We start from the raw sequence: 24,083 nt of genomic DNA, 5'->3' as shown, positions 1-24,083 counted from the left end.
TTAATTTTTTATTGATCTTTGTTTTAAGTTGAAATTATTTTGTGTTCGAAGTTCAAATTACTTTGTTTTTGAATCCTTTTGATTTTAATATTTGAGTTTTTGATTGATTTAAATTTTAGTGAGTTTATATTTAGGGTTTTTTAATTGATTTTTTTATATATAAGATGTTGTAATTTGAAAATAAAAGAAAATTTTTAAAATTTTAAAATATTAAAATTTAAATTTTTATATTTATTGAATATTATTTTTTAAAAATAATTAAATGAATTAATTAAATTTAATTTAAAATTATTTTGACACCTTTAATATTTTTATCCAAAAATATTATATTATATTTTTTTTTTTTTACTTTTTCTAAATTGTCAGCCGTAAGTAACCACTAAAAAACTAGGCACCCAATTAAAAAAGGAGCAGCCCTCTGACTTGGCCTGTGCCCTCTAAGTTTTCCCGCGTTGAATAAATAAAAATTCCTTTCCTCTTCTCCAACTCCAACTCCACCTTCCCCCACCCCACCTACTCTCTTATCTCCTATTCCTTTCTTGCATGACTCTCCCTAGACTCATTCAACGACCTTCAATTCAAAACCCAAACAAAAGAAGAAAAACAACTCCACTCCTTCTCTGAAAAATCTCACTCTTTCATTCCCTCCTCCTCCACCATGTCCCCTCCCTTTCTCCTCTTCCTTTCTTCCCTTTTCCTCTCCTTTCTCTCCCTTTCCCTCTCCCAACAACCCCCCAAAGGTAAATACTAATCAAACATCTCCCTTCCCTCTCCTCCCTCTTTTCATATATTGCGATTTCTATCCTCCTCTAATGCTAAGGTTTTTTTATTATTTATTTTGTAGGATATTTAATTGATTGCGGCGCAAGCGGCAAATCCGTGATCGACGGCCGAGTATGGCTTCCGGACCACGACTTCATCTCCACCGGAACAGCCAAAAACCTAACGGTCTCCATCCTTGACCCAACCCTCTCCACCGTCCGATCGTTCCCTCTCCAAAATAATCTCCGCCGGAAGTTCTGCTACGTGGCACGCGTCTACCGTGGCGCAAGATACCTAGTTAGGACAACTTACTATTACGGCGGAGTCAACGGCCTGAATTTTCCTTCGCCTCCCGTTTTCGATCAGATAGTGGACGGCACGTTTTGGAAAGTGGTGAACACCACGGAGAATTATCAAAAGGGCTTGGCGTCCTATTACGAAGCAGTGTTTGAAGCTAAAGGGACTACAATGAGTGTTTGTATTGCTTCGAACACGTATACGGAGTCCGACCCGTTTATTTCGCGTTTGGAAATGCTGATTTTGGGGGATTCGCTTTATAATACAACGAATTTTGATTTCAATGCTTTGAGTTTGGTTGCTAGGCACAGTTTTGGGCACAATGGATCCATTATCAGGTAAGCCGAAGTTTATGGAGTAACTTTTTTAACTTTTTTTTTCCTGTTATTAGTTTTCTTTTTTCATTTATTGGGAATTTTTGGAGGAAATAAAAAATTAAGCAATTATTTTTGCAGGCTAATATTTATTGTTATGCCTGTTAATAGTTTTTGCACACAAAAGCATATAAGAAATAAAATCAAAATTGAATGTAATATCAATTCTTACATAGTTGTTATACACACACACACACATAATCATTCATTTTACTATTAGAAACAATTCTATTTTGTTTTATTATTCAAAAATAAATATATGCTTTTCGCCTTTTGCTTTCAAGAAGTAAAAGCAAGTAGCAAAAGCAATTAAACCGTACTTAAATGGCTCAGATTTTTTTTTTTTCCTTTAGGGTTAGAAAATCTGATGTTACAATGCAATCTTTATTATTTTTATAGTAATTTGTTAAAAAAAGTGGGTTATATTTGTTCTCACTTTGAAAAGTTTTTGAAATTTGAAGATGGAGTTGTTTGTTGTAGATGCTTTCTCTGATTTTGCTGAAAGCGAATGTTGTTTGGTACTACCAGATTCCCTGATGATCTGTTTGATCGATATTGGGAGCCATATGAAGGAAATCATTTTGTTCTAGCAAGCAATAAGACTCCACCTGTTTCTGGGTTCTGGAATATACCCCCTTCAAAAGTATTCGAAAGAGCAGTTTCCACAGCCCAATTGGAACCCCTAGAGTTGAGATGGCTGCCTTGGTCACTTCCTAAATCGAATTATTACATTGCTCTGTATTTTGCGGATAATAGTGACTTAATGCCATCAAGCTCGAGGGTGCTTGACATACACGTAAATGATGTAAGGTATTACGGCAATTTGAATGTGACTTCAGAAGGAGCTGCGGTCTTCTCAACCAGATGGCCTCTTGACGGCCCTACAAAAATAACTTTGAGTCCTGCTGCCAATTCAAATATTAGTCCTTTGATCAATGCTGGGGAGATTTTTGATGTTCTTGACCTTGGAGGAAGAACTCATACAAGGGATGGTATGGTTGCTAATTATTTCTACCTGCTGTTGTGTAAATTTAATTGAATTTGTTTCCATGGGATGCTCCGACTGATTCTTTGTGATTGTCTATTGCTACTTGCACTTCACCGTTAATGATTGAGAATGAACATTTAGGTCAAAATGGGTTAGATACTTGCATTATTATCTTATGCATCAGTTAGGAGAAATGAGTTTTTGGATTTGGGAGAGACCAAAACTTCTAGAGGTAGACCACGAGAGACATGGATGCAAGTAATCAAAAATAATATAAGGGTTAAGGAAGTAGAAAAAAAGGTTTTTTTTATAAAAATGAGTGGCGCAAAAAGATTCAAAATTACGACCTAACATGATTCCTTTTTTGGCCTTTCATACAGTTGACCCCCGAGTTATGGGATATAAGACTTAGTTTGTTGTGTTGTTGCACCTTCCCATCCATGTATCTGTAAAGTAATAATAATTATACTGTTTGACTTCATTCCTTTTAGTGTTTATTTAAAAGGAATCCCAATTTCTTGTTGCAGCAAGAGCTTTAGAAGAAATGAAGAACAGTTTGCAGAACCCTCCACTTGATTGGAATGGTGATCCTTGCCTGCCCCTTAATTACACATGGACTGGAGTTACATGCTCTGAGGGGGAACGAATTCGTGTGACTGCTTTGTGAGTTAGTTAAGATGCAGTATTTGCTTTCTATGCATCATTTACTGTTGCTCAAATAGCTTATTTTATTTTCGATTGTTTTCAGGAACCTGACTAGTATGGGTCTTTTGGGATCATTGTCTCCAAGCATTGCCAATTTAACTGCTCTGAGTGGCATGTAAGCTATTAAAACTAAATTTCAAGTGGTGAAATTCAGAGATAACAACATTCTAATTGAATTGTCATTTCCTCAACAGTTGGCTCGGTAATAACAGTTTATCGGGAGTAATTCCTGATCTCAGTTCATTAAAGCTACTAGCAATATTGTGAGTGTTTATATTCTTTGTGCTTTTTGCACTTTGATTCATTTGGCAGCCTAAGTAGCTGGTCATGGGCATTCTTATAGAAATGTCTTATAGCTTTTTATGAAACCCATCTCTAATATGCTCCACTTTCTGAAAGGCATTTGAACGACAACCAGCTCACTGGAGATATTCCATCATCACTTGGAGACATTGAAAGGTTACGTGAACTGTAAGTCATTCTCTCGGTATCCAGCATTTTCAACCTCATTACTTTCTTTAGCCTTTATGAAACCTATCTCTAATATGCTCTGCTTTCTGTAGTCATCTCTCAGAATTGCTTTGACCTTTGCTAAGAGCTAAAACATCTGTAGATTTCTACTTTTTGTCATCTGTGCATTGTAAAAAGTGTTTTAGAGTTGTTGCTATCCTTTAAGCATTAGCCAATACCCAATTAAATTTCTGTTTTTCTCCAAACCTTGTGTAGGAAGTCAACCCTTTGAAGTAAGTGAGGGCAATTATATAAATCTGAGAAAACTTTTACCTTCAAAATCTATGATTCAATTTTGTTGTAAAAAGAATACGTCCAGATATTGAACGATCTTGATTCATTTGATTTATTAGCAACTTAACAGGGGACAAGTTTGTTACTTTCCTAATTTATTCTTGCAAAGTTTTAGGAAATATTATCTTTCTTTTTGCTCTTCGTTGGTTCAAATGCTTAGTTGCCTGATGAACTGCTCTAATGCTTGCTACTTGTAAGGAGAGTACAGAGAATGGTTCTATTAAAAAATGATAGAATCATAGCAGTAAAGGACTTGATGCAAGGGATTCTTGAGGCAATTATTTGTAGATTGCTTCTGGTCCCAGAACCTTATTATAGCTAGATGCTACTAGCAAGAAATAATCAGTGGAGTGGACACTCCTTTTGAATGAAAAATGAAGATATTTGATCTTTCCAGCGGCCTATTTTATGTGGGATATCCACGTTATCTAGATCAAGATGTTTTCATTTACTAGATCAAGATGTTTTCATTCAAAGCGTTGTTTGCTAAATTAATTTTCATCATCATCTCATTTAAATAGATTGAGTTTCATTTCTTTGTTTCATAAACATACAGATAATAAGGTACCTTCTCTTAGTTTCCTGTAGCATTTAAGCCTTGGATTCCTCAACTGCTAATCATTTAGTGGAATGATGGTATTTAAGTTTCTGATCATCATATGTTTGATCTTTAGCATTGAACAAACCTAAAAGCTGCTTACAAAGAATGCTGTTATCACTTGAAACCAATTAATCATTTTTAGAATTTTAGTTCAATATTTTGGGAAATGTAAAGAACTAGTCATATTATAAATATTAGCTAAATATAATGGATTTTTATGTCTCAGATGGCATGAGAAAAGAGTGGTGTGTAAAATGATTTCTTGAAATTAGAGAGGAGAAAATATCCTAATGTTGAAATCCTGCCTTTATAATTATAACAAAACTTTAGCCAGGAAAAAAGAAGTAATAAAATAATTAAATTCTTCTTGAGGATATTGGCTAAACTGTTAGATTCAACTTGTCTGAGAAACTTGGAAAAGGAAATTTTGTTTGTATATATTTGAGACTAGATGCGACAATGGTAACTTTATGAGATTGACACTGTCTTGCCCTATGTAATTTTTAGATTGCATCATAAAATGGTGGAAGATGAAAGTGGTAGGATTTTTTGGACTTAATAGGTGGTCTCTTATCATCCCTTTTGATGAACCTCCCATGTGCCTGACGCCTGAGCTTTTTGTTATTGGACCTATGTACTTGGTCCATTGCACATGGCTTCTTACCTATATTGAAAGGAGAATGACATGACCTGAACAATATCCATGTTCTTAGAGCCATAAGATTCATGAGTTCTGTAGGACTGACATTTGATCCATCCTACTTATTGAGGGAACAGCTATTATTTCTTATAGTTTGTGGTCCTTCATTTGTTTGCTTAACATTTGTTGTTGTATCTAGAATGAAATTCAGATCTATATATATATTTTTTTATTCATTCATTCAGGTTTCCATTGTTTTATCATAATCGTTGCTTGTTAGTAGTGTTCCCCATGTACACTCTTACCTCTTTTTTCTGAACTTGAGAATTTAAAACCATTTCAGTGCACCCATGGCTGGCAGACTGGTAAACTTATTTAATTTTTGCTGATTGGAGTTCAATTGTCAATATCACTAAGCAAAATAGAAAGATGAAACACGCCCCTTGTCTGAGTTGTCTCCACTAGCTAGTTTTCCAATTACTTCAACCTACCAATGCAATATCATATGAAAACTATATTATAGGTATAATATTTAGATCATGTTTTGTGCATAGGATGATGGATAAGATAGGATGATAATCATTCTATATTATGTTTGATTTATATCCAAAGAAGGGGATAAGATTACAAAGAGGATTAATCATCCTCTTAGTATAGGATGATTTAATCCTCCCAAAGTGGAAAGGATTATTTTTAATCCATGGGATTGAATTTTCATGTCTTATCATACTTTTAAAAATTATATTAATAATTTAAATCGTATAAACATTGAGGAAAGATAATTTTGACTAATAAATAAATTATTCTATCATACTAATTGCATACATCAAATAGAAGACAGAATAACATTATTTAATCTAACCTTTTTTTTAATATCTTATCCTATCCTATCATAATCATATATATCAAACACATCCTTAGTAGCTTAAAGATTATAAAATCCCCATTCTTCACTTTTATAAAACTGTTAAGACTTACAAAAACCAAAGTGCCGAGGCCTGAGAAAATGTATGATGTGATAAGATTCAAGTCGCATGTCTGGTTTTCATTAATATTGTGAAGGAGACAACAGATATGCATATTACTTTTAAGTATTTCTCGGCATCTATACTGTTTTACTGGTTAATTGATGCGAAAGCCTGATTTGATTCTCTGTGACTGACTTAGTTCTTTGCGTTTTCTAGATTCTTGCAAAACAACAATCTGACTGGCAGCATACCTGATAGCCTTGTTAGACCGGGGCTGGATGTTAGGTAAGAGTATAAATTTACACTAGTCTTATAAACTTCCAACTTTAAACTTTTTGAAATTATAAACTGCCAACTAAAGCTAAACTTGTAATTTGTTTTAGGACTTCTGGAAATCAGTTTTTGTCCCCAGCACCTTCTTAAGTAGATTATACATCCGTCCCAAGGTAACTTAACTTCGCACAACTGGAATGGCAAAACACTCGATTTCAGCCAATTCTCTGTGTCTATATTTATTCCATATCTAACATGTTGGTTTGAAAATTTTACTGCAAGTGTCACCATTGTTTTCTCTTTCACTTTAAAGTTCTCATATTTGGCCTCCTCTTGTTGGCAATATAGTATACAAGCTCCTAATGCAAGTTGGAGCATCCACAGACAGTTTTATACTAGAAATACTTGTCCATATTTAGTCAGTATGATTCTATGTTGAATTCCAGGTCATGTCAGTAAATCATTCCTCACTCACTGTTTATTCCTTTCTAATATTTAGGAAATCTTCATATAGTTGTGTATTTGTTTACCATGAATATATGGTTTTGAACGCGTTTGTAACATCATTTGATTGGATTTGTTGTGGCTTTACTCCCAAATCGCTTGGTAAGAAGACTACTTTTCTGTCTAGTGTTTTAAATTATAAAATGTACAAAAAAAAATACTAAAACAAAATAAAATGCACTTTTCATTTTCAATCAGCATTGAACTTGGTAATTCAAATTATTATACAATGATACGATACAAGAACAATATTAAGATTAAAATTTTAACTGAATTACCATATGAATTCGACAAAAAGAAAAAAATTATTGTGTTTTTCATTTCACAGTTCTAATCAGCGTAGATGGTAAAGTTGCATTTGCTTTTATAACAAATTACTGTTGTACTTGGGAAACCCATCAATTCTCCACTACAATGGCATCAAACCAAATTAACAAAATTTTGAAATTTTGATGGATACTCGGTGCGCTATCTGCTCTGATGCACGGAAACAGAGCAGCTTTCGAATTCATAAATGGGGGAATCATAACCATTTGCCTTTACAGATCTTTCCTCCTTTTCCAAAAATAATTCACGAGTTCATTGTTGTTAGACCATTCATCAGATTCCTTTGGCTGATCTTCCAGGATGGGACCCTGGAAATTCATAGACTCTGCATCCTGCGTGTTGCTTCACTGCTCACTTTCTAGCTGCTGATCGATTAGAGCCTGACGAAGCCGATAAAAATGTAAATCTCCCCATCCCATTTTATGTGTACTTATTTGATTTTTTTTCCAATAAACATAACTTTGATCTTATTTTTTTTTAAATATAGTCTATTGAATTAAAATTTTAAAAAATGTCTTAAAATTTTTTGAACTTAAAATTTGCAATCATATTTTTAAAATGTTTTTAATTTTCTAATTTACATCACAGTACATCTTACTTCCACCCATCATATTCAAGATTTATCTAAACGTAAAAGAACAAAAAAAAAAAAAAAAAAAGGGTTCAAAATTTGAAAATGAAATTTTAAAACGAATGAACAAATTGAACAAGCCTAAATTTGAGCAAAAACTCAATTATGACTCAGTTTCCTTCACCTCTCTAGTCTTCCTTTCTTAAGGGGAAACAGAGGGGGCAATGCACTGTTTTTCAATTGCGTACAAATAGGCACATTTATAATTGGCCTTATTCTAATGCTTGCTGATCTTGTTCTTTCCAGCCCTTTGTTTGTTCTCTTCACATGCCTATCTCTATTTCTCGACTCTTCTTTTCCTTCTGCTGTAGCTATGTCATCCGGTGAGCTTGAAGAAGAAGCGCGTTGCTTCTTCACCCTCAGCAGCTCTTTCCACAATACAGTACATTTTGGTGGCCTTGGAGATGGGTCATCATCGATTAACCAACTCACCCTACTCTCCTTGTTAATCATTTCTTCCTCTTCTTCTTTCACAGCATCTTTTGTTTTAAGGCTGATTTTGTTGAGCTTCTCAGAATGCTGCATTTGCCAAAAGGGAAGTAGCTTTCCTTCAAAGAAAAGCTCATCCGCAGTCAACATGGCATGGCTGCTTTCATTGCTTGAAAGGAACTCAAATTCTGCAGTTCTTGCCTTGCCTTTGTCCTTTATCTCCTTCTCCTTCTCTGGTTCTTTCTCTTCATTTTGAGAATGTGGATTGATGGAAATGAAGTTGGCTTCATCAAGGAAATCAGCAGAGAAAGAAATCCGTGGACTTGAAATTAGCTCAAGCTCAATAGTAGTTCTAGAGGTTTTCTGAATAGCTTCCAGGGCCATTCTTTAGGATTTAGGATTCAGGCAAAATATTTTTTGGCCTGTGAGGTGTGTTTCAGTCTGATGTAATGTATTGTCCATCTTTAAATTTTGGGAGAAACATTTTATTTAATAAATTATTCTCCCAAAATTTAAAAACAGACAATACATTAATTATAAATTTTTTATAATATTTACCTATAAACAAATTTTAACCTTTTCCATTGTCAAATTTTCTTTTATGAAAACTTCCATTATCAAAATAAAATAAAAAATTTAATATGAGAAACTCCCGTTACCATATTTTTCCTACCTCTTGAATCCTTTCCTTTTTATACGTAAAAATGTACAAAGGTTTTACTTGGTATTACGGATAAAAGAAAAGAACAAAAATTAAAAGAAAAAAAGTGAAGAGATGAAAACATATTTTTATTCTTTTCATTGATTTTTTGGTTTAAAAAATGAAAAAAAAAATTGAATTTCATCCATTGCTTGATAAAATTGAAAAATAAAACAAAAAAATGAAAATTATATTATTTTACATAATAACTTTTGTATATTAAAATAAAAAAAATCTAAATATAATGAACAATCTTAAATACATATATATATAACACATATTCCCATCTCTCATATTCTCTCTTGTTTTTTATTTAATTTAAAATAATTTGTATTTACAAATAAATATGAAAATTAGTAATTTTTTCTATTTTTATTTTTTATTAAGTGTACTGAAAGTGTATTTTCTTTTTTTATTTCATTCTCTTTTATATATTCTTTCATTTTTTTTTTAACTCTACCAAGCACACCCTAAGAGGGGATTTGTTTTCTTTATTTTTTTTTTCTTTCACTAACATTTGTTCTTCTTTTTAATTAAAAAGAAATGGATTAGAATTGAAAAGAAAATTTTAAAATTTTTTTTAATTGAAGATTTTGTTATGATTATAGGACTTAGCTTTAGAGTGTAAGAAAGAGCAGCAAACAGGAAAACTTTTAAAATAGAATCGCTGCTTAGGTTACCATTTACGCTTTGTGACAGTGGGAATTGATTAATTATTTGGATTAGTCTAAGGAACATAAAGATAATAACATGGAAGGAGGCTCAAGCATGTGATCACATGCCAGTAATTTCCAGCCATGTGGCAGCTGAATCAAATATAACATCTGGTGACAAATCTACCCTCTCAAAGGACTTGGCCTTTTTGGTATATCTTGTTATTTTCCTCTTCGATGTGAGGGTATTTTCGTTATCGAAAAAATAATTGAAGTGGTAGGTATCATGTCCGGTTCTGAAAAGCTTCTTCCAAGATTTGCACGTCCTTAATTAAATACAGAAAACTAATAATTAACATAATGGTAAATCTAGAGTTTGATTTGGGAAAATTGCAGCTAAGTGTATTAAGTACAAAATAATAAATAACCAGCGGTTTATATAAAATAAATATAACTTTGCATATGAAGTATAACATATATATTTCAAGTGTAATAGGTACTTCATTGTAAAGATGAAAATACCCCATACTGTCTTTTGTTTTTAACTTGTAAATCCAAATTTAAGAGTCGTACATGTTACTAGATGTGTCAAAACAGGGGCAGCGCCGACCCTACATGGTCCAGTATTTGGTCCACTCTTGGTCTGACTGTAATGGCCCAGCTAGCTTATAGCAGGTTTTGACACATTTTGAATCTAATAGTATTTTTTTTATTATAATTTTTTAATTTATTTTTTATTTTAATGTCATAATTATTAAAAAAATTAAACATAATTTACATGGATCGACTTAAAATGTCTACGTCTGGTAAAGGTGAAAACATTTTACTTGTTATGTACACTAGAATGCTTCCCCGCAGTTCGTTTTGAGAATTTTTTATATATTTATGAATATTTATTTTTTTTATTTAATAAAAATTAAGTATTAAAAATATATTTTATAAAAAAAAATATTTTTTATTTTTATTTTTTAATGATTATTTTTTATTCATTTTATAATTATAACTAAATATTTTAGAATAATAGACTTAATCTAACTTTCTTTTCTTTTCTTTTGAAAATTGAAATATGCATACATTTGAATATTTACCACTTTGTATTGACTAATTGACTAGTGAAAGAAAAAATTTTAAGGAAAAAAAAAGTTATAAATATTTGCAACATTTGATATTTATATTAAGTATATTTATCAATACTTCTATATCAACGTTGGGTTCAAATAATCCTCATATTGAAGAATTTTAAGAGTCTTAAAACAATTTTTAAAGCCAATAATTATTTTTAACTCAAGAATTTATTTAAAAAAATTATATTTTTAATCAAAGTCTCCTCTTTCAATTTTCAAATAATTAATTTATTATACATTTTGATATATTTTTATCAATTTTAATTTTATAAATTATTAAATAAATTATTATAATAATAATAATAGAAAAAATTATTAAAGAACATAAAAAATGCTTTAATAAATGTAGCTCAATTAAAAATGATCAAGATTCATTTTTTACTTGGATTAGGGTTTTTATTTCTAAAGTGGACCAAGTAAAATCTCAATCCATTTTACTTTCTTTCAAAATCAACAAAAAAAATTCAATTATTGATCCAGCCCATAAAATATATGATATTTTGTTACATGAGACATGTGTCAACCTCTTATTTCTTTGGGGATTTTTTTAATTGTATGTTATAGATGTTGTAAATGTCATAGATGTTAGATATTGATAAATTGAATATATTAAACCTATATATTTTTTAATATTATTTAAAAACTAGGTGAATTTTCAAAGGGTAATTTAGTCTTCATAGTGTAAATTATTACATTTAAAATTAAAATATAGCCTATTACATTTGATAGAAATTTGATATGCTTACACTCAATCCCAATTATCTTTTACAAAACACTGATAATAAATTTTAATTGGGATTATTTATTGCAGACCACATTTTCCAGGCGTTCCATGCCCCTCTGTTCTATTCAATCACTAATGTTTTAAATGATTATATGAAAACTTTAATTACCAAAAAAAAAAAAAAAAAAAACCTTAACTCTATATAAGTCTTTCTAGTATTGTTTAAATAATTTGACCCTTTTTAATAAAATATTTACAATATTAAAAAACAAAGAAATTGAAATAATTTAATAATCTTATCCTATTTGAAAATATCAAATACTATAATCAATTAAAATGGTGATATGTTTCTAGATAGTATTGATGTTACTATGATTGTAATTTTTTAAAAAATTATTTATATATTAATATTTTAATTATAGTCAAAATTTCAGCTTGCACAAGAAATTTAGTACCTTTTTTTTAAAGCCTATTTGATTCTTGCTGTAACTTTTTTTTTTTAACAATAATTTAGTACCTTCTTTTAAGGCCTACTTGATAATAAATTTAATAATTTATGTATTTATATCATATAAAATATTAATAATTTATATATTTATATTATATTTTTTATAAAAATTATTTATTATAATTTAATTCGATATAAAAATATAAAATATATTCTTTAATTTTATTAAAATTTTAAATAATATTATTTTATATTTTTTATTTATATATATATATATGTTTTATATATTATCATATCATATTTTTAAGTATAAAATTTATTTGATACGGTTAAATTTGGGTCATGGGAACCATAAAACTTTTTTTGGGGAAATACAATTGATCCGGTCTAAACTCCAAGACCGAAAGCATGTAAGCTAATGTGGCGATAACGAGTAGAAACTTCTGCAGGAGCATAATCGATTTTCAGAGTGGCGGACCATTAATTTTTTTTTCTATTAAATTAAAGGTTACTAATGGCTCTCAATTTAAAAAAAAATTCAATATAATATCTAAATTTTAAAATTTTTAATGTGCTGTTTAAATTAAAAATTTATTAATTAACATATATTTAAAAAATATTTGTAAACTATATGTTATTATGGAGCTATTCACATTAAAATGAGTATTACATCAATTTATAAATTTATAATTGAAGTATCATATTAAAAATTTTTTAAATTTAAATATTATATTAAATATTTTATTATAATTTAAAGATTATTCTTAACATTAACTTTTAAATTAATGATTAATTGTAGTTTAATTTCACAATTGATTTTTAGATAAATTAATATGATATTAGAGTTATTTCTTTAAAATTATAAATTCGAAAAAATTTATGTACATAATATCATCTTCAATTAAATATATATATATAAATAAAAAAAATCAAAAGTAAATTAAGAATTAAAAAAAAAAAAAAAAAAAAAACGTAGTCTAGTTTCTTGCAAAGCTTAGCTGTTACAGCACAACCCTTTTGCTTTCAGATGCTGGTGCTATTATTATTCAGCTGTAAGTTTGATAGCTGCCTGAGACTGAGAGACAGGAGGCCAAGAGTTTTGTCTCTGACCAAGTTCATTAATAAATTCTGACCAGGATCCATGACTAATTATTATGCTTATTAGTCGAAGCCTGAAGACGGCAACAGACTAGTTGAGATGCTACCAAACATTGCTTCAAACCTGAGAAAGGAGAAGCAATCTAGGTTCATTCCAGAGCCACACGTTTCATCCTCGAGATTTATTTTTATCATTGAAATAAAAATTTTATTATTTATTGATATTTGATTTTGACTATTAATATTTTTTAAAAAAATTTTTTCTAAAATTGCTTTTCAAGAATTACATTGGAGTAGAGATTAAATTAGAACAGATAAAATTTCTCAATATCTACGTCTCTAATTAGTCTTGTTTCATTGTCTTTCACCGCATGTCACTACATTTAATACTTTAGGGTGTACTTTAGTCTTTCTCTTTAGCATCTCTTGACACATATCATTTTACTTATTTGCAATACTTTCTTGACTTGTCAAAGAATCCATTTACAACATTTCACCAACATACTGCTTTGACAAATAGGGTTAAATATGAAAATGACCATTATACAATACTTTCTTTTATCAATTTGATATCCAAAGAAATAAAAACTGTAATTAGGTCATTCCATCATAAAATTTTGGTACCAGTGGCGGTGCCACACGAGAGCCAGAGGGGGGCCATAGCCTCCCCAAGAATTTTGAAAATTATTTACATTTATAGGGTGTTATGTGAAATTTTTTTAAAATATATCTTTCAAAATAAATAAATATATCTTAAAATATAATCATTTTCAATTAATTTTCATTTATAACTTTTTAACTCATTGAATCTTAAAAAAAGAAAAGTATCATAGAGTTTTTCAAGTTTTAACATTTAAACTTTGTCTTATTTAAAAACGAAAATTTTTTATGAATAATGGGAAGAGTCAATTTATCTCAATGTAAAACAAAAAAATTTTATACTTTTTGAACCATTGATTTTAGTAGATTTTAGGGATAAAAGAGACAAGTGAAAAGAAAAAAATTTGTTTAATCTTATCACTTATATATATTAAAATCAATATTAAAAATAATGTAAAACATTTTTATGTAAGTTGATCCCTTCCTCCATGAATAATAGCTTTCAAATTTAACATTTTTGTAAGTTGTGAAGATTTTTTTTATATAAAATGATTTACTCATTTTATTTTTTTTAGTGTCAGTAAATAGGCTAAACATTTTTTATTTGGGATAAAATAATTCAAATTCTAATCGATGAAAAATTATGCACTAATCACTAAATTAATTACTCGAGTGTAAATAAATTAAACACTTTAATAATAAAAGATAAAATAATAAAACATGTAAATTTTTAAGTAAAATTTGTGAAGTTCACAACTAAAAATAAGTTACATGAAGATTAAGAATGAAATTCAAAACTAATACTCATACTATAATTTAAGAGCTTTGATTTATATTATTTACCTAAAAATTTTAAAAACTTTAAAGTTACAATGTATTGATCTATTTATTAAGTTATATTAATCTAATCTATTTTAATCTTTAATTTTTTTTACATTATAAAAAATTGAACCTTGTTAGCATTAAAATATATAGTATTTTCCAAGCTTTGTTTGGTGCAAAATTTTTTAAATTTGTTTGAATTTGCTACCTTTAATGTTTGTTTTCCTAATCTTTAGGTTTTTAAATTTATGATGTGAATTTCATGCAAAAATTCGTGTAAGATTACGACAAGCCTTGTCATTGTAATATTTGGCCAATAAGCCTTTTGATTACTCAAGGACTATTTGATCACCATTGAAAGAGTTATATTTGAAAGGGACTTTTGCAAGATTTACCTTAAGAGTTTGGATGAAGAGTAACATCATGGTCTTAATAATTCAAGTCTAGCCTAACCTATCTCAAGATTGCAAGATCCAAGCATGCGAGTGTGATAAACATCCAAGATTAATTTCAAGAAAGGCTTATGCAGCCAAGGCATTCCAAGAAGCAACTTTCCCATGTTTAGCCAAACATTATAAGATCAAGATAACTTTCATTTTTTAGAGTTTAGATAGAATGCAAATTGTAATAAGGAGGTTCACTATTGTATTTAACATATCTCTCATTACACTTCATATCCTATTCTTCTCTCATCCCTCTCTTTTCTTTTCAATTTTTCTTAGTTATTTTTAGTTTTCTTTGTATTAAGCTAAGTTGACAGATTAGCCATTAAAGAGCTTTTTTTTTCTAAATTCTTTCTTTATTTCAGTACAAGCATTCTTTCTTAGAAAGCTTTCTTTACTTTTAGTTTTCATAATCTTGTTTTTAGTTTCGCTTATTCAAGTTTCTTTAAGCAATCTTTTTTTCAAAGTAATTTGGTTTACATGCAAACTTTCTTCAATTCTTGTTTTATGTTTTTACAAGTTTTGGCAATCACAAATCTTTCTTTATTTCAAAGATTTCAATCCTTATTTCTTTAGATCTAGTTCTATTCGGTCACAATTAAGACTTTCTAAGATACAATTGGATAAATTGAGTTTAGGCCTATACAAGATTTGGTTTTCATGCTTAGTTTTATTTCATGTTATTTTTGTAATCAATCCAATCTTTTTATATTAGTTTAGATATAAGATAGTAGTTTGTCATCTTTGGTATTTAAATCCACCCAACAATTCAATTCCATAATCTTCAAGGGAATAATACCCTACTCACTCACTTTATTACTTGATTACGATTTGTACACTTACAAGTATTATAAAAAGTAGCAATCAAACTTTATTGAAGAGAAAAGGCTAACTACATTTTATCCTAATTAGTTGTAGTAAAAGAGAATAATACAAGTATACGATAAGAAAGTTCGTCATCGATGTTGTCAAGAAAATTGGTTTTGAGAAAAAATATTTCAAATCAACACAATAATCGAGAAAAATAGACACCGAACTAGGAATGCCCACATGTGGCAAAAAAGCTTTTTTTGGTGTTGCTTTAATTTCATCAAAAATGGATGACAATGATTTACCAAATCCCATATATTTAGATGTTGTGAACTTAAAAATAAGAAAAAAAGAAAGACTCAAAGTGAAAATCTGAAAAGGGCAATTTTAGTCAAAAGGAAACATCTAAGTTAAAAACCTGAAAGGGAGGCTTATATGTAAGGCTAGAATAGCATCACTTAGAAATCTCGCCATACAGGGGTAAAGTTTTGTTTTATAAAACTCAGCATGATTAAGATTGTTGATAGAATAAGTTTCAAGAAAGGATTTTGGATTAGGTTGTGCAAAATTGTTTGAATGTTCATTATTTAGATATTGATACCTTATTCATACATTAAGACTAATTACTTTCATTTTCTTTATCAAATTTATTTCTTTCAATAAATATCCTTTCTTTATTTTACGTTGCCTAATTTTTCCTATTTTGAATGAGGAAATAAATGATTGCATAATGTTCGTTGTGTTTGTTGTAAATAAATGAAAATGCATAAAAGATCTCTATATTGCTTTGAAAAGAAATTTAAGAATAGTAAAAGCAATAGGAGATGATAACAAAAGCCTGGAAAGATGTTAGTCCTCAATAATTCAGAATAAAAATCTTAGGATTTAGATGATGAAAATGATAAGACCGTAAAAGAAGCCATGAAATTGATAAAGCCTACCAACTTATTTTGAAAGATATGAGTGTTGAGAAATTGAAAAAAAAATTTGAAAGGATATGGGAATCCTTTTGTTTACCATAATTGAAGAGATAAAATATGGTTTGCATAAGCTTCATTACAAGTATTCCATTCATTACTTTGCATTATGCATTCATTGCACATGTTAGAAGATAAAAATATGAATTCAGATTTTGATTTTTATAATTAAGATTAAAGTTAAAGTTTTTTGGAAAAAAGATTTTTCATTGCATTGCATTCGTTCAATGCGTATGCTTGGAAGATAAAATGAAAAATTAGATTTTAACGGTTGATATGGTTTTAAGAATTTCTAAAAAAAGAATTTTGAATTTGTCTGAAAATAGTTTTTAAAGATGATATTGACAGAAAGTTGTCAAGATGAAAGAAATCTTCTCAAAAATAAGATTCTTTAATTGTAAATTTTTAAAGTTTCAATGCCTTTATTAGAAAAGAGTATTTTGGTTGTGAATTTTTAAAGTTTCAATGCTTTTGTTAGGGAAAAGTTTTTTGGTTACAAATTTTAAAAATTTCAATGCCTTCATTGGAGATGAGTTTTTGGGTTGCAAATTTTAAAAGTTTCAAAACCTCTATTAAATAAGAGCCTTTTAGATTTTTCTTAATATCATCTCTTAACCTAAACAAAATCGATGTCTTTTATTTTTGTATAATTCTTATTTCATAAAAAATATGCAAAAAAAGACAACTATAAACACTTTATTTTGTCCAGAAATTCTTCCAACATTAAATGGGCTTCGAAAAACTTAAACATTAATCTATTAAAAAGAAAAAGATCTCAAAGAAATTTTGACAAAATCTTGGTGGATTCAATAGGCATTAAAAAAATTTTAAATTGAAAAGAGATTAAATCCCTAAAAAAAAACCTAAATTCCTAGTTCATAGACCATCAGTAAGCAATTAAGCAACAATTGCCAAAATCAAGCAATCACAGCAAATTAAGAGAAATATGTGAGCAAAAAAAAATGGTATAAGTTTTTTAGGTCATAATCTGGAATTCTTAGTTTATTAAAGGTGTGTTTGAAGTTGATCTTGATTTAAGAGATTGTGTATTTGATTTTAGGAAAAGTTTTTCGTTTTCTTTAATTTCTAGTTGCTATGAATTTTTGGAAATTTCTAGGTTTTTTTTTTTGTTAAATTTCTAGATTTTGGTTAAAATTTTTAATGAGGGTTTGATTTTTCCAACAAGATTAATGGTGGCCAAAAGAATTTGTGGTAGTTTCTAGAAAAGTTTAAAATTTTCAATAACTCATTAAATTTTCTAACGTCAAAATCTAGGTTTTTAGTTGAATTATGGAAAAAATTAAAATTTTTGGTTGAATTTGAAAGAGAGAAATTAGATAATTTTTGGGCTACAGAGAGAAAAATGAGAAGAAGTCTAAAAAAAGAAAACAAGATTTTGGCTTTTATATGCAACCTAAACATCAGCATTTTAAAGTAGTAAGATCCATGCTCCAACCCGATACGACCTGCCCATAAACTCGTCACCCGACCCAATTCATATTGCCTTTCTCTTTATGTTTATCTCTATCTTTATCCTTTTTTTTTATATATATATATTTTTTATTATTTTTGTTTTTTTTTTAATTTTTAATTTTTGTTAATTTACATTTTCTCTTTAATTTTAATTGTGACTTAATTGGATATAACGAGAAAAAAAATTAAAAAAAAAAAGGAAAAGAAACGTTGGTTGAATTTTTATGATATTTTTAAATAATTTTTATGATATTTTTATTTTTATAATATTTTTGTATAATACTTTTGCCTAATATTTTTGTATGCTTAGTATTTGTAAATAAATAAAAAAAATGAAAGTAATTTGTCTTTGTTATAAGATATTTAATAAATCCAATATAAAGTTTCTTCAAGTGAATAATGATATCTTTAATACTATTGAAGTGAGAAAATTTTTTTTATGAAAAGCTTGAATACTTTTTCTAATATTTAAATATCAAAATTAAAATAAATTAGGAATAAATTTTATTTTAATTAAAGTTTAGGTAAGATAACATAAAAGTAATTTAATACTAATTTTGGGTATTGTGAGGATATTATAACTTATTTTATATGTAAATGACTCTAAAACTTAGTTTTGAAGATGTAAACTAAAACCAATTCTTTTTAAAGGATCCTTACTTTGAGTTTAAGATAATCTTAAAATGATATATTCACTTAAATAATCAATCACGTCTAAATAAAAAAAATATTTATAACAACTTTATTTTTTGTGTCTAATAATGAAGTTTTTTAAACTTGAATGCTATTGTCTTTCACTTCTTGACCTAATGGTTAATAGGTTTTATGAAAATTATGTGAGTGTGGGTTCTAACTCCGCCATCCATTTTCACTCTTATACGGGTGTTTACCCTTTTACGAATAAAAAAGAAAAACTTGAACGCTATTACAATAACCTTAAAATTTATTTTTGTTAAAAAAAGGTAACAGTATCAAAAATAAAAGTAAAGATAATTTTATAATTTATTAAAATTTAGTTGATTTTTTATGTCGTTATAGTCCAAAATGAACTAAAAAGTTATAATTGAAAGAAATTTAAAATATATAAATAAACAATCGTAAAATCAGAAAAAAAAAATGTACATGAAATTTAAAAAATATTACTTCCAAAAGCATTTGAAAGAAAACAATTCGGAGAAAACCAAACAATTCCTCGTTGTCCATTTTTTTTATTGAAAGTAACTAATTAATGCAATGCCATGTGACTTGTCTTTCTGTGATTTCAGCTAGGATTTTTGATGTTAACTTTTCATCAGGTTTTGGTAAATCGGTTCCCAATGAAGAAAAAAAAAAAAGAACTCCACACATCACTGTGGACCCTAATTGCAAAAACTCAAGGTCCAATAATGGCACTGAGATCAACGTGAAAAGGTTAAAAACATGGTAGATGATGATAACCCAACATCACAAATTTTAATGCCGTATGCTGTGGGCGTGGGACCACGAAACTCTTCGAGCCACAATTTATTAACTGCTGCGTTTTTCATCAGGTGCTCAGGATATCCTATATCGGGTCCCAATCAAACATATGTGGGGCTCTTTTCGAAAGAGTATCCGAAAAATCTCAATACCATAGGGTGATTAACTGATGATTGGTCCATTTTCATTTTGTTTGTTCTGGTTTTCGAGGCCCTCCCGACAGAAGAAGACATACAATAACCGACAAAAAACAATGCCACATGTGTGGTCTGATTAAACATTATAGTCAAACTAAATGAATCTTGGCGTATTTGTACTCTTACGAGACGTTATGACTTATATAATGTATTTTTTACATGTAATATTGCCTACAAATACTACTAAAATTCAAAATTAAAAATTTCAAAGATGAAATATTAAACTCCAAATGTTAAAATTATTTTATTAAAAAATTGTAATTTAAAAATAAAAAAATTATTTGTCTTATTTTATATCAAATAACTTATTAAGTGTTTTTTGTTAATTTAAAGAGTAAATTTAATAAGTAATTTTTTAATTTAATATACAAGTCATTTTAACTAACTAATTAGGAGAGTACAACAATTTTTCGAGTAATTGATTTTAGTGTTCAAATTAATTGAAAAAAAGAAACTAATTGAAAGTGCTAATCTAGTTGAAATTTTAAAAAAATTGAACGTATGTAAAAACTAATTACTTACTGTTCAATATTATTCAATTTATTAAAAATTAAAATTTTTATAATTTAAGAATTTATTTAAATAAAATAGTCAACAATAATGTTAGTAATTTCAATGATTTGATAATAATGTGTTAAATTTTTAATTTTAATTATTAAAATTTAATCTTTGACAAATTCAAAATAAAAAAAATATATTTTTAGAATAAAAAGTGTTGAAAATGAATTTAGTTAGTATTATTTAAGGCTTGTAAGGCGTATGACAAAGTTGAATGGAATTTCTTAAAATAGATCATGAGAAAATTAGATGTGCACTAAAATTGGGTAGATGATATTACGAGATGTATGTCTACTGTTTCATACTCTCTTGTAATTAATGGTGCTATTACTAATGAGTTCTCTGTAGGAAGAGGGCTTTATTAAAAAGACCCACTTTCCCTACATCTGTTTCTACTCTATACAAAAGGGCTATCAGCGATGCTAAAGAAGAATCAATCGTAAGGGTTGTTACATGGAGTCAAGATATGTCGGAACAGACCTCGAGTTAGTCACTTATTTTTCGCAGATGACGATCTTCTATTTGGACTAGCAAACAGAAGCAAAAGCGAAAGCGTGATGCATGTGCTAAAGATATACGAAGAAAACTCGGGTTAGAAGATAATCCTGGATAAGTTGACATTATTTTTTAATGCAAACACCGTAGACGAACAAAGGAAGGAAATAAAAAGGCCGGCTTGGAGTTCCAGAAACCAACAATCTTGACAAATATTTTAGGGCTGCGTACAATGATGGGGAGAGACAAAAAGTGGGCCTTTAGAGACTTGAAAGACCGGTTGAGTGCTAGAATAAATGGGACATGCCAGAGAATGCTATCCTTGGGAGGAAAGAAGTGTTCATCAAATCAGTTCTAAATCAAATCACTAAAAAAAGTTTACTGCTCCAATATATTCTTAAACTTTAGTGAAAAATATATTAAACTTTTTATTCTTTTACTGTGTGTAAATAATGATATTTTTTCTGTAATTATAATCACAAACTTTTATAATTTAAAAAACTTAATTGGGACAAATTTTTTATGAAAATTAACAACATTTAAATAATTTGAGACAAAGAGGGTACAATTTTATTTATATTTTTAAATTATTTTTATAATTTTTTAACTTTTTGATATTAAAAATTATAAAATTTTATTTGATAAAAAAGTTTAATTTTAATATTAAATATATTAAAATTAATTTTTTAAAATTTTATGAAAATTAACAACATTTAAATAATTTGAGACAAAAAGGGTACAATTTTATTTATACCCTTCAAAAAAATCATACCCACAATTTCATTACGATCATATATTCAGATACTAAAACAGAAATAATTAAATTCTTAGATGCCACCTAAAATTTAGTGCCAATGTTTAATAGCAAATCCAAATGGATGTTGCAAAGGAAAAAAGTTACACAATAATTTCACAATGCAAACATTTACCTCATGGTCTTCTCATACATCAAAAGAAATTTCACTCTCTTTTGCAATCTTTTTAATATGCTTAGATGATCATGAAACAAAACAAAGAGATAAAATCCACGAAGTGAAATTAAAAAAAAAAAAGAAAAAGATAGAAAGCACTCTAGTTAGTCAAGTTTTGTTATTGACCAACCATGTCATGTCATGTTAGAGATTATATTTCATTACTTACTACAGTAGTTTTATTTTGAAGCAAAGAATTTTTGCAATGAGTAATGGCACTTTGAATGGCACTTTGCAATTCATCCATTGAAGATGTATCCAAATAGTACATACTGCCACCACCACCACCACTGACCCGACCCGTATACATGCCCTTTCTTGGAAGCCCGTGTCGAGAGAGCACCCCAGAGTGGCTTGGTGAGGACCGCATCGATGATGGGCAGCTTGAAATGCAGCTTCTCCTTCTTGGGTACCTTAAGTTTCCGGAGAAAGAGTGAAAAAATCCAGCGTTGTTGCTTTCTTTCCTTGCATTAATCTTCTCTATGTCTTTGACAGATCTCTCAGGTTTGATGGAGAATGAAGCCGGACCTGAAGTTGTTGATGACAAAGCTGAAACTACTCCAGTTCCTCCCATTTTTTGCTGAGGTTTTTGGGATAGTTTCTCGTACAGTGGCTTCACCTTCTTCAAATATTTCCTTATAACTTCTTTTGCTGTTGTGCTCATTTTTTTAACAGAAGAAGCTGCCGGCATGTTTTCCTGGTCACGGTTCTTGTTATTTTCCTTCTTGAACACAGAAGAGAATCTAGAAAAAGAAAAATACTTGCTTTTCTTGATCTGGTGATGGCCCTGATGACTTGAAAATAAATGGTTCCCATTATTAAGCCTTTTCAACTCATCGTCTTCGGTGACGGAGCTGGGCCTGGAGGAGTCACAATCAGCAAGCAGAACAAGATCACTAGCGAAAGATGAGTGGGAATCGTTGGAGCTGCCGACGGAGTCACGAGAGGCAGTGGCGGAGGAGGTTTCGGAGAAGGAGGAAGTGCTGGAGGAGGCTAAGAGGAGGGTACGGACCATGGAGAGACGAGGAGAAAGATGGAGAGGCAAGAGCTGGCCCTTGTAGAAGAGATCGTCAGCGGGACAAAGGGTGGGAGAGGAGTTGGCGCGTGGGGAAAGAGAGATTGTGAACTCAAAGTCGGAAGAGGAGGATGAAGAGAAAGAGTGTGAAGGAGATGAGGGTAGTGTTTGAGAAGATCTTGAATCTAATTTCTCTCTTCTCTTCCCCATATCTTTCAAAGGCTACATAATTATCAACAACAACAATAAAAATGGGAAGTTCTTCTAAAATGTAAATTACTACTAAGTTTTATATACAAAGAGAGAGGGAATGACTTTGGGCTTGGAGCAAAATGGAAGAGATGAGATTGGGTACTTCTTAGGAGAGAAAACGATGGATCGTTCCTTCTTTGGCTCGCGTTTGACTTCACGCTCGACTTTCTGGAGCATTAACACCACGCGCCTACTCTTTTTTATTTAACTATTATCATACTAGCTGAATAAAAAATGTGGCTCTGGAGAATCATGACAACTCTTATTGATCCTGATAGGAAGGTATTATGATTGGATTTGATTTAACTGATTAAAATTTATTTTTGATGAAAAAATTTTGAGTTTTAATTTTATTAATGATAATTTGTTAAAATTATATTGAATATATGATTTATAATTATTTATTTTAAGTTATCAGATATAATACATTTTATTTTAATATGAAAAAATTAAACAACTTATTTATTTCATATTTTTTTTACTTAAAAAAATGATTGGATCAAATTTAAATCAATACACAAAAAAAAAAATCTCTTTAATCAGTTTAAATCATATAAAGACATATACTAATATAACTTCGTTGGTTCTTATAAACAAAGCATAACTTCGATGATTTCATCAAAACTACACTTGAAAGAAGAGTTTTCAAGTAAGAAATTGCTCAATTGATTGGTCATTGTAGGCCAAAAACAAAAAAAAAAAAAAACAAAAGATTAGTCATTCGCCTTAGCCGTAAATAGTCTTTAATTTGAGTTTTTTAGTAACTTTTCGAATAACTTTTCTTATATTGGATATTTTGTCGTTGAATTTGATACAAAGGTCGCTTGGCTAGGATGAGTTTGTACCATGGGGACTGATGTTGTGAACAATGCGATATATGGCTCGCTCAGGGATAAGTGGGATCTGTTGAACCAAGGGCCAGATGGTATAAGCAAGCATTAAGCTAGTTTGAAACGTCTCTA

The 24,083-nt window shown here is 29.2% G+C and overlaps 3 protein-coding genes across 3 annotated transcripts; 1 reads left to right on the top strand and 2 right to left on the bottom strand.

Annotated features, from left to right (window-relative positions):
- Positions 1-430: 430 nt before the first annotated feature.
- LOC111291289 (Leucine-rich repeat (LRR) family protein) lies at positions 431-7,011 on the top strand. Its single transcript, XM_022882944.2, has 9 exons — positions 431-740; positions 845-1,397; positions 1,962-2,425; positions 2,949-3,084; positions 3,170-3,241; positions 3,321-3,389; positions 3,526-3,597; positions 6,356-6,424; positions 6,523-7,011. The coding sequence occupies exons 1-9, from the start codon at positions 659-661 to the stop codon at positions 6,560-6,562; spliced, it is 1,557 nt and encodes a 518-aa protein (XP_022738679.2). The 5' UTR covers positions 431-658; the 3' UTR covers positions 6,563-7,011.
- An 869-nt stretch (positions 7,012-7,880) lies between these two features.
- LOC111298500 (uncharacterized) lies at positions 7,881-8,793 on the bottom strand. Its single transcript, XM_022893221.2, has one exon. It carries the CDS (start codon positions 8,685-8,687, stop codon positions 7,995-7,997), a length of 693 nt encoding a protein of 230 aa, XP_022748956.2. The 5' UTR covers positions 8,688-8,793; the 3' UTR covers positions 7,881-7,994.
- Positions 8,794-21,717: 12,924 nt separating this feature from the next.
- On the bottom strand, positions 21,718-23,198 carry LOC111298501 (putative membrane-associated kinase regulator 1). Its single transcript, XM_022893222.2, has one exon. It carries the CDS (start codon positions 23,077-23,079, stop codon positions 22,006-22,008), a length of 1,074 nt encoding a protein of 357 aa, XP_022748957.2. The 5' UTR covers positions 23,080-23,198; the 3' UTR covers positions 21,718-22,005.
- Between the last annotated feature and the right edge of the window lie 885 nt (positions 23,199-24,083).

The sequence above is a fragment of the Durio zibethinus genome, chromosome 16, assembly GCF_047325235.1.
Source record: "Durio zibethinus cultivar Kanyao isolate XHJ-2024 chromosome 16, ASM4732523v1, whole genome shotgun sequence".
Classification (NCBI taxonomy): domain Eukaryota; kingdom Viridiplantae; phylum Streptophyta; class Magnoliopsida; order Malvales; family Malvaceae; genus Durio; species Durio zibethinus.
This window is presented reverse-complemented; position numbering and strand designations above follow the sequence as displayed.

Coding starts and splice junctions, on each gene's coding strand:
- LOC111291289 (XM_022882944.2), top strand. CDS start 659: ATGTCCCCTCCCTTTCTCCTCTTCCTTTCTTCCCTTTTCCTCTCCTTT. Junction 3,085..3,169: donor CGAATTCGTGTGACTGCTTT/GTGAGTTAGTTA, acceptor GATTGTTTTCAG/GAACCTGACTAGTATGGGTC. Junction 6,425..6,522: donor AGACCGGGGCTGGATGTTAG/GTAAGAGTATAA, acceptor AATTTGTTTTAG/GACTTCTGGAAATCAGTTTT.
- LOC111298500 (XM_022893221.2), bottom strand. CDS start 8,687: ATGGCCCTGGAAGCTATTCAGAAAACCTCTAGAACTACTATTGAGCTT.
- LOC111298501 (XM_022893222.2), bottom strand. CDS start 23,079: ATGGGGAAGAGAAGAGAGAAATTAGATTCAAGATCTTCTCAAACACTA.